Below are 9836 nucleotides of genomic sequence, written 5' to 3'. Positions count from 1 at the left end.
GGGGGGGGGGGGGGGGGGGAGGATTTACGGCTTTGCAGTTGGCTGCTGGAGGAGTTTTGCTGGTGGGCAGGAGGAATCGTTAATTCCGGCTTTGCAGGGCCTGGCTGAGCTCGGTGCAGAGCGTTGGGCATCGCTGGCACTGTCACTGTGCCCGTCCCGGTGGGTTTGCAGGGGAAGGGTGGATTTAGACTGCAAACATTGAGGAGCTGAGGCATTGCAGGCAGGCTGAGAAGACAAGGGATTTCTGAGATGGTTTAAAAAGCTCCTTGTTGTCTGAGTATTTATTAGCATTTATTTAACTAATCTGCCTGGGAACCAACGGCCTCCAGGACGGCCAAGTCTTGTTGCAGCCCTCGGCGGGGAGTTGGAAGGGGGACGCCGAGGAAAGGATGCTGAGGGAGAGGGAGGGCTGCGGGGGCTTAAACCCTGGTGTGTGGGGGAGGCAGAGCCTCCCGCTGTTGTGGACTAGCTCAGACAAACAGCCTTGTTTGTTCACGTCTTCTGCTCCCTCCCAGCCCTCTGCTTCTGCCACTCAACTGACATTCAAGCCATTGAAAAGCAAGTGTCACGTGTGACTCCACAGTTTTGTCTCATCCTGTTCCCTATAAAAAGAGCTTGGTTCCTGGGTATGGAACAGGTGATGCTCTGCCTCTCCAGATCTGCCAGTGCTGGAAGTCTCCTGCCAGCATGTGTGGGGGAATGAAGTACCCGATGCCAGACTGGGGTGGAGATCCAGACCCAAGAACAAAGTATTTAGTGGCCGTAGTGACCATTATAGCATGGACCGGACCGTCCCAGGGTTGACCCTGATCTGTTACACATTCAGGATCCCTAAATCTTGTGGGATAAAGATGCTCCCTTCAAAGAACAGAGCTGCTTCAGGAACCCACCAGAGTCACTCTGCTTTTACCAAATGTTTTTGTTCAGTATGTTTCATGAACAGCTTTTTACTTCTACCACTTGGATTTTGTCACACCGGGCTCTAATACAAATTTTAGACATAAATCATCGCAGGGATGAAGCTGGGTGGCAGGAGCTCAGCTCTGTCACCCAAGAATGGGTAAGTGGTGGCTGGGAGCAGAAGCCAGCACAGGCCCTGCATGAGCAGGGCTGGTGCTTGCCCCCCTACCTGATGCTCTCTTTGGGCTGCATTTGTGGGGAATTGGCCCTCCTGCCTCTGCCACCAGCCTGGCCCTTCCTGCTCCGCACCCAGCAGCAAGGGCTTAACCCCGGTGCAACGGCCGGGACCCTGGGAGGGCTCCCTGGGGTGGGTGTGGGGGCACAGGGAGTGGCTTAACCCCCTTCCCAGCATATTTTCTCAGGTGGGAGAAGTGGATCCATCTCTGTGCCAAGACACCCACTTCCCAGCAAAACCGCTCCTGTTAAAGGCTGGGACACTCTCCAGGGCAGTGATGGTGGGATGGGGGTTTGGCAGCAGCCTGGGGCTGGGCTGCTGTGCCCCTGCTCCAAGGCAGGAGGGGTTTGGTGCTGCCCTATAAGCACCTAAAACAGAGTTATGTTGTGCATGAGGGCTGGCAGGTTCAAAGCCAGCGGGGACACCCCTGCCCTGGCTTTGAAGTAGAGACTATTTTCCCTTTTTGTTCAAACACCCCCTCCCTAGTCTAAGTCTAGTGAACATACAATACTTCTTGCAGCTAATGTTGGTCAGGAATTTATTTGAAATACATCTACATTAGAAAAACTAGATTTATTTTTTTGTTTGTTTCTTCAAACCACTTTAAAATATCAAAACTTATAAACTTTCCTTTGCTGCGTGGAGGTTGTTCATGTGCAGGGTGTAAAAGGCCCACGGCTCAGGGATATAGATCACACCAGGGTACTTCTTCCTGAGAATTTTGTCATTCCACAACCAAACCACCCAAACAGCAATGAGGACCAGCGTTATGATGAAGGAATAGAAGAGAAAAAGCCCATTGCTGTCCAGGACGAGTCCTTTGCGTTTCTGGTGCATCACTAAAGCCATCATGGCAAAGAAAGTGAAAATGTAGAGGATGAAAATCTGACCCTCTGTCACAAGATACCTACAAAGAAAAAAACACCTGTTAGTGCCCCCTTGGGAGAAAGCGCCAGCAGCACTTCCAGCTTCACCAAAGGTGAATGTCTCCCCCTTCTTCCTGCTCTATATCCAAAACAAAGCCATGCTGCTTTCTACTGCCAGATTTTAAGATGTGATTTGTTTTCACATTTCTTATCAGTAATTTAACAACTGAGCTATGGGCTTCATTAAGAGAAGGGTAAAGAAATGCATTCCCATTAAGGGATTTGAAAGGTGCTGGGCTCCGTTTGTGAAGGGGATGATTAAAGGCAGAACCAAAGCCAGACTCTGGCTCCCCCATGGATGTTGTGCTCCTTTAGTCCAAAAATCCGCTGCCCACCCAGCGGCCAGCCTGGAACAGGTGTTAGCAGGGACAAGGAGGAATTAACACTCCCTGGTTCTGAAATGGCTACCACATGAACTGCAGAGATTCACACGGATGTATTTAAAGGAAGTTCAATGAGGTAACTGGGAACTGACCAAATCATCTTGATGATTTTGACTATCAAAAATTAATATACTTTATAAAAACGATCTCAGCAGGGGGAAAAGCTATGGGCAAGGGAGAACATAATCTCTGAAGATGAATGAAAAGTTGTTTGGCTGCCATCAGGGAAACTGTTTGGGAAGATGAAGCTAATGAAAATGGGAAATAAATAAGACCTCTCTCAAAACGCCATTTGGACATGCAGGGTGAGTCGAGAGGCAGTGTCTGAGCATCACATGGGCGGCTGGGGCTCTGCATAATGCGCCTGGACAACTGGCAAGAGCCTCCCCTTGTCCCTGACGAGCAGAGCGGGTGGGCATGCTGCAGGTGCTGCATGACCACCCCAAAATCGTCCAGAACTGTCTAATGGTGCTGTGAATGGCAGTTTTGAGGGGGGATGGGTGGTGAGTACCAGGGAAGCTGGAGCTCCAGCAGTAACAACACGACTGACTGCGGTTGAAGAAACACCCCGAGCAGGGACAAGAGCAGTGGTCAGTGACCCTGAATTTGTCCCAACCTGCAAAGGCTAAAGCAGCTGCAAACTTCAAACAGGTTTCATCTGATTTTCCAGATCTGCGTATTAGAAGCTGCCCTGCAGAATGGAGAACCCCTGCTTGCAGGCTGCAGGGCTGCCTGTGGTGCTCCCTCTGCATCCCTCGCCCATCTAGGCCAGGCAGAAGCTACTTACCAGTAATAAAGGCTGCTGGGCCCCATCAGAAGCAAGGCAGCCACTGGCATCCTGCTCTCCTCTTCAACAGGGGTGAAGCAGCCAGTGAAATATATGAACAGTATCAGGAAAAAAGGAATATACCTGCAAACATAAACAACTCCAGTTGGTAATGTGACCCTGGAACGTGTTTAAACCCCACCAAATCCAAACCATGCAAGTAGGTAATCACTGTATCCTCTAGGTTGGAGAAGACCTTGAAGATCATCCAGTCCAACCATTAACCTCCACCAGATCCCTCAGCGCTGGGTCAACCCAACTCTTCAACCCCTCCAGGGATGGGGAACTCCCCCTCTGCCCTGGGCAGCCCATTCCAACACCCAACAACCCCTTCTGGAAAGAAATACTTCCTAAGAGCCAGTCTGACCCTGCCCTGGTGCAGCTTGAGGCCATTCCCTCCTGTCCTGTCACTTGTTCCCTGGTTCAAGAGACTCATCCCCCCTCTCTGCATCCTCATTTCAGGGAGCTGTAGAGGGTGATGAGGTCTCCCCTCAGCCTCCTCTTCTCCAGCCTAAACCCCCCCAGTTCCCTCAGCCACTCCTCATAAGACCTGTGCTGAGCCCATGAATTAATTTGGTGAGGCCACTCAGGCTGCTCCAGCTCCATGTGCTCGGGTGGGTGAAGCAGGGTTCTGCTCCGTGGGGTCCTGTGGTGCCAGTTGGGGCATCGTTTCTCTGCCGGTGTCACAGCTCTTGCTACGAGATGATTGCCACGTCCACAGGACAGGCGAAGGGCTGGTGGAGCCTGGTGCAGGGCTATTGTGTGTCCTGGCTGCACCGAGGGCTCCTGCAGATAATGAGACTCCAGGGGCTCTCGCAGGAAAAGCCCAAGTTTACTGATTAGGTCAGATGCTGGGCTCAAGTGCTCTGCTGAACAATTGCATTTGTTACACTCCCGGGCTCTGAGAGGCTGTGTAAGACTGGTGTGTGTGTGTTAAAAGCTGAACCGCAGGAAAGCAGGACATGGAGCAGGATTTCAAAAAACCTAACAGAGCCCTTTTTTATTTAAAAGAACAGGATTTGCTTGCTTCACAGCACTCAAGGAACGGCAAATAAACCGGAAAAGCCTGATGGGGGAGAGATTTCCCTCTGCTCTGAGCAATCTCAGGATTATCTGGCAGTGGATAAAGGACCAGCCTGTCCTTTCTGGGGTCTTTGGTTCAGGCAGAGCAGCAGGACAGGGGCCATGGGTGCTGCTGGGACATGCCACTGCCTGGAGGCACCAGCCAGGGCAGCCAGGCTGGATGAAACCTGCTGTCCAGCTGCAACAAGTGTTTCCAGGCTCGGCTTGGGGTGACAGCACTGAAATCAGACCCTAACTGAGCTCCTTGGATCACCGTGGCCAAATGGTCCCGGTTCCAGGGCAGCACCAGTCTTGCTACGTGAGAGACCCCTCCCTGGGTGACGGAGAAGAGCGAGCAAAGGGCTGGAGAGAGTGGGCAGTCGGGTGGTTTTGGGGTCAACCTGCAAAGGAGCAAAAATGTGAGTGGTGGTGACAGCCAAAGGGCCTGTGCTGTTACCTGCCTCTTCACCTGGGTGTCCTGTGGAAGGGGGGTGAGGAGCAAGAACAGAGGAGCATTCCTCAGGCCCCTACAGCTGTCAAACAGCTGCCACATCCCAGAAATATCCCTGAGACAGAGACAAAACTAGGGGGAATGGGCAATTTTCCAGGGGAGAGATCCACTGTAATCATGCTGGCTCCAAGAATGTTATTCCCAGCCAGCTCTCATCAGGCACATTTCATTTTTTTACATATTAAGCTACAATCAGATGAGATCTGCCTGCCCTTGTACCACGGTCTGAGGCCACCAGACAGACTGCAAATCGCTTACCACATCGAATGACCTAAATATTCATCGTAGTAGTAGAGCAGCTCAAAGGAATCAATCTGCAATGCAACGAAAAGAGATTTAAAAGGGCAGAGGGAACAGGGTACTATTAAATGTATTAAATAAGAACAAGCAATTAACTTTTTTTTTTTTTTAAGTGCTTGTATAAAACACAGACTCTACCAGCGTCTCTGGCTTCAGGTTCTTGATGATGGGGTTCTCTCGTACAGACAGATGGTGCTGGTAGCCACTGAAAATCAGGCGGTGGTTTACAGAGTCTCCGACCAGGTGGATGCTGGCTCCCATGACAAACATGATGATGCTGACATAGATCATTGATCTTGGCAAGGTCTTGGGGGATCGCTCGATGAGCTAAAACCGCAGAGAAGTGTTGAACAGGTACCCATAGAGACGCACAACAAGTTCTGCCCGTGCCGGCTGTACGGTGCTGTGCAAAAAATCATCAAAAAAACCCAAGCACGAGGCCTGCAGAAAGCTGCAGGTTGTGCTGCTGTGGCAGGTGTGAGCTGCTGCCCACAGTGGCCAGCACCCTGCCACGGGAAACAGAGTCACCCCCCCTGGGGAAAGCGGTGTGACCACACCAGAACGAGCTTCCCTGATTCCTGCTACCTTCCCTAAATGCACCTCAGGAGCGTTTTCACCAGCCTACGTGGCTTTCAGGTTTGAGTATGCACTTTATCCTGTTTGCAACAATAAACCCACATTTTTTGCCCTTGTTAAACCCTTCTGCAAAGCAACACCCCTTAACCTGAGTCAACGCTTAGATCCAATCAGTGATGGGGTGCTTCCAACAGAGTACTTGAAGCAGTTTCTTCACTAGATGCGATCAAACCCGATAAATGTAAAATAAAACAGCAGCTGCTTTCTGTGGCTGCTGTGCTGAGCGGATCTGCAAGGCTGGCTGTGCCCTCCAGTGGCAGGGAGAGCCTCCAGCAGCACTCCAGCTGAGAACCCGCACTTCACTCCCCTGGTAAGAAACACTTGCTCCTTTGTAATTCTCTGCTGGATGATTTTCAAAGGACTCTTGTTGAACTGTTTGTTATTGGGTTTTTTTTCTGTCTTCCTAACAGAATCAGACTCACCTCTCTGTTTATTTGCTTCTAAAGAGGAAGCTGCATTTAAACCTGTATCTAGAAATACCTAATTGCCAGCAAAACCGGTTGAAGCAAACTTTTGAACACAAGCTTTAGTGATGAGCTCTCCCTGTACCATCTCAGGGTCTGCTTAGGTCTGGGTAGAGGCACGTGAGGCTGGCGGGGAGCCCGGGGTTTCTCAAAACCTGGGGCAAGCCCAGCTGGGGCCAAGGAGCAGGAGCTTCTCTTTGGAAAGAAGCTCCTTGCTCCACTTGCAAAGCAGGGAAGACCTTGAAAGATGTAAATCCCAGATCAGGTGGTTCAGGCTTTGGAGGAGAGGCCAAGCTGGGCTCGGGAATGGTGGGTCAGAGGGGACATGTCAGCCCAGCCCGAGGATCAGCTGGGGCCACCGTTGCTTCCCATCTCCCTGCTGCCAAATCAGCTTTGCAGCCCTTCATAAACAGTGAAAAGCTCCTTATTTGTATTTAATTTCAAGGCTTAACTTTCCCTTTCTCTGTAACTGCTGTATGAATGTCAGAGGAGTCCGAAGGGGGAGGAGAGCAAAAGGTCCAGGAAAGCACTTGTCTGATGGAAAAGGACAGTGGGACACTGGGCACAAGGAATGCACCCTGAATAGCAAGTGGATTTTTTCTGTGGACCAACCCTTCATGCTGTGCACCCAGAGATGTCCAAGACAGCAAATTTTACCCCAACAGCAGAAATCAGCTGTGTCAGACTGATGGGTCAGACTGAGCTCCAGAGCTTTCCTATCCCCCAAGGGACTGGATCCTGAATATTCCTTTTTGGCCACACTGGTATTTAAAATCTCCCAGACAGACTCAGGAAAGAGAGAATCATTTACTTCTTAGGACATAATTCAATTTCTAGCTAATGAAGGTTAAAATATATTTATAATTGCTTTCTCCTGTCTTCTGGCTGCTAAGTATTTAATATAAGATTTCTTAATGATACGACAGTCTTTAACCTCATAAATGGTTTACACAATCCAGTAGCTGGCAGCTGAAGCAAGATAAATTCAAGCCAAAAAACAGTTCTAATGTCAAAGAGCAAGTGTATTTAAGATCTGAACAATTTAGAGTCTATTATAGTTCCAGCTGTCTCATAAGGTCTTTTAAGTCACGGATGGATGTTGTCTGAAAAATATGCTTTGGTTCAGCCAGGGAGAAGGGCTCTGACTCCTCCTGAATCTGGAGTTCCTGGGGAAGCAATTTGCTCTGGATATGCAGGGAATTGAGTTGTATTCAGATGGTTACTGCCTTGCTCTTTAGAAGGTGCCCTCACAGATTCCTTCTGGAGTGGCAAACCTCTAACATAAAGTAGGGCTGGCTCATTCGCAGGAGTTTGTGAATAACCAACTTTTGTTCAACCAACTCCTACCAAGGCTTTACAAAACTGTATTGTTTACCCTGTTTTTTACAACCGGTACTATTAAAAAAAAAGAGAACACCTGCACCTCAAGGTTTACCTTTAGCAGAAGAAATGGCGTGATAACATTGTAAGCCATGTGGAAATAATCTCCAGCGCTCGGTTTGTTTAGAGGAAACCACTCCAAAGGTAGAATTATCTGAGGAAGGGGGGGAGAAAAGCACATCAGTCTATGCTCACCACCCAGCTCGCGATTATGGCCCCATCACTGCCTGAAAGATGGGGAGAGAGAAAATCCTCGCTTTGGAGCGCTGCTGTCAGCTTGCCTTCACATAGCTGTTAGTGATGACGTTGGGTAGCTCTCCTTGCAGTAAGCACCCCTAAGAGCGCGATCTGGAGGTGGGTGCTAAACGCAGAGTGTAGTTACACGTCAGCCGCTTGCTCCTGCAGCGCTGCCCAAAGCCAAGGCCGTGAAGTTGTGTGGCCAAGCAAGCAAACAAGAGCCCTGCAGCAGCGGATCTCCATTAACCCTCTGCAATGTGCAGAGGCCAGTGATAAAAAAAATACATTTGAGGGTAACAGCCGCTTCTGCCCCGCGCTATGTGTAGAGCAGGAGTCCCAAGCTCTGGAGATACAGGCAAGGTATGGGGAGGAGAAGTAGGAAACTCTCCAGGAACTTTTGTTATGAAAACATAAAGTTGTGGAATAGATATATGGAACAAGCTTTTCAGATACCTTCCCCGTGCCTGGAGCAACACGCTTGGTACCAGTTACTCCAGTACATCGCAGTGGTCATTGTCTCAAGGACGGCTCCTCAAGGGCGTCCCTTTGGTGTAGAAAACAGCCCATGGGTCTACACAGCTCTGCCCCCCACCCTAAAGAAGCTGACTGCAAGCAAAGCAGCGGGCCTGCCTGTGCCACACTCACCATCGCAATGGGACGCCCGAAGTCCAGCACCCAGTTCTGCAGAGTGAAGTAGAACCACAGGTCAAAATGAAACGGGGAGGTCTTGAAGGTGTCCTCGTTCTTGACGGTTCCATGCCTAGAGGTGACAAAAGCGACAGCGTCAGCCTTAGGTCATGTAACAGGTTTCCGAGGAGGCAGGGCACAGACTCTGGGTCTGCATTCCCACTCAAAACCTCTGCTTCCCGGGCTGCTGGCAAGGCTCTGGGCTTTGGGATCTGTGGAATAACAACAGCGTTGAAAGGCCGAATTGAGGAGGAGGCAGTATAGAAAGGCGAAACATTGTTAACAATAAACACCACGTCCCTGTAAGGTTCTTCCTGGCCGAGAAGTGAGCATAAAAACAGGATGAAAATCTTAAGTGCTGAATTAAGTGCACCTATTTTTAACTTTTGCATGACAAAGCAAAATTCAACTCCCATGGCACTTCTGCCGAACGCTGAAAACGCCTGGATGCCTGGTGGTACTGAGCATGGGGATGCTCTGGATGCACGATCACCTTCATCTCCCACTCTGGAGATCCTCCTCCTACTCCTCTGCAGAACAAGGCCTGATCCAACCCCGCTCAAGTCTTTCCATCAAACAAACCTCCGGCACCACTGGACCTTCACCTCCCTAGGGGAGCAGCGGCCGGATCACTCTCCTGTGGTGCCAGGACCAGAACAGCCTCAGCTGGAACAGGCACGACTTGTGCTCCCTGAGCCCACGGTCCAAACCCGGTGGGTGGAGGATGAGGATGGTGATACCCTGGACAAACCGGGGTGCTCTGGGTGAGCCCGGAGAGCTTACAGCACCCTGGCAGAGGCTGCAAAGCCGGGACCAGCTGGGGTGACCCAGGTAAGCCGAGCCCTGGCCGAACAGGGGGGGACCCTCCGGGATACCCCGGCCAACCGCAGCATCCTGGACGGGGTGGTGGGGCTGGGGGATCCCGGGGGAGCTGGATGAGCCGGGTTGGGGACCCCCGGGGAAGGGGAGAGAGGATGTCCCGTTCCCGTGCTCCCCAGGATGATCCAGATGGGGATCTGCGACTCCTCCGGCTTGGAGATTTCAAATGTTATCTGCGAGGCAAGAGCATCAACTGACACTGCTGCTGCCAGGTGCAAGAGCGGGGCGGGTCGGAACGGAGGGGATGGGGGGGTGGCATGATGGTTGGGGTGCTGAGCATCCTGGGGAGGGTGCCAGAGCTGCTGGGGAGGATGCCCACCCTATGCACCAGCCATTTGGGTCGGGTTTTCCCTGTGGTGCCAGGACTGGAGCTGTCTGGCTCTGGCCACAACTGCACCGTGTTGCTCTGG

The 9836-nt window shown here is 51.1% G+C and overlaps 1 protein-coding gene across 1 annotated transcript in view; it reads right to left on the bottom strand.

Moving 5' to 3' along the window:
• Positions 1 to 1659: 1659 nt before the first annotated feature.
• CLN6 (CLN6, transmembrane ER protein) overlaps positions 1660 to 9836 on the bottom strand; it is a 9561-nt gene continuing 1384 nt past the window's right edge. Inside the window, exons 2-7 of the mRNA XM_026855733.1 lie at positions 8506 to 8620; positions 7679 to 7777; positions 5282 to 5470; positions 5102 to 5157; positions 3232 to 3354; positions 1660 to 2042 (exon numbers count right to left, since the gene is read on the bottom strand). Of these exons, the coding sequence (XP_026711534.1) occupies positions 1754 to 2042; positions 3232 to 3354; positions 5102 to 5157; positions 5282 to 5470; positions 7679 to 7777; positions 8506 to 8620 (871 nt within the window). The 3' untranslated portion in view covers positions 1660 to 1753. The remainder of the gene's footprint in view (positions 2043 to 3231; positions 3355 to 5101; positions 5158 to 5281; positions 5471 to 7678; positions 7778 to 8505; positions 8621 to 9836) is intronic.

The sequence above is a fragment of the Athene cunicularia genome (genome assembly GCF_003259725.1).
Source record: "Athene cunicularia isolate RWA chromosome 10 unlocalized genomic scaffold, athCun1 chr10_part1, whole genome shotgun sequence".
In the NCBI taxonomy this organism is placed as follows: Eukaryota; Metazoa; Chordata; class Aves; order Strigiformes; family Strigidae; genus Athene; species Athene cunicularia.
The sequence above is the reverse complement of the archived record's forward strand: the minus strand, read 5'-3'. Positions and strand labels throughout refer to the sequence as shown.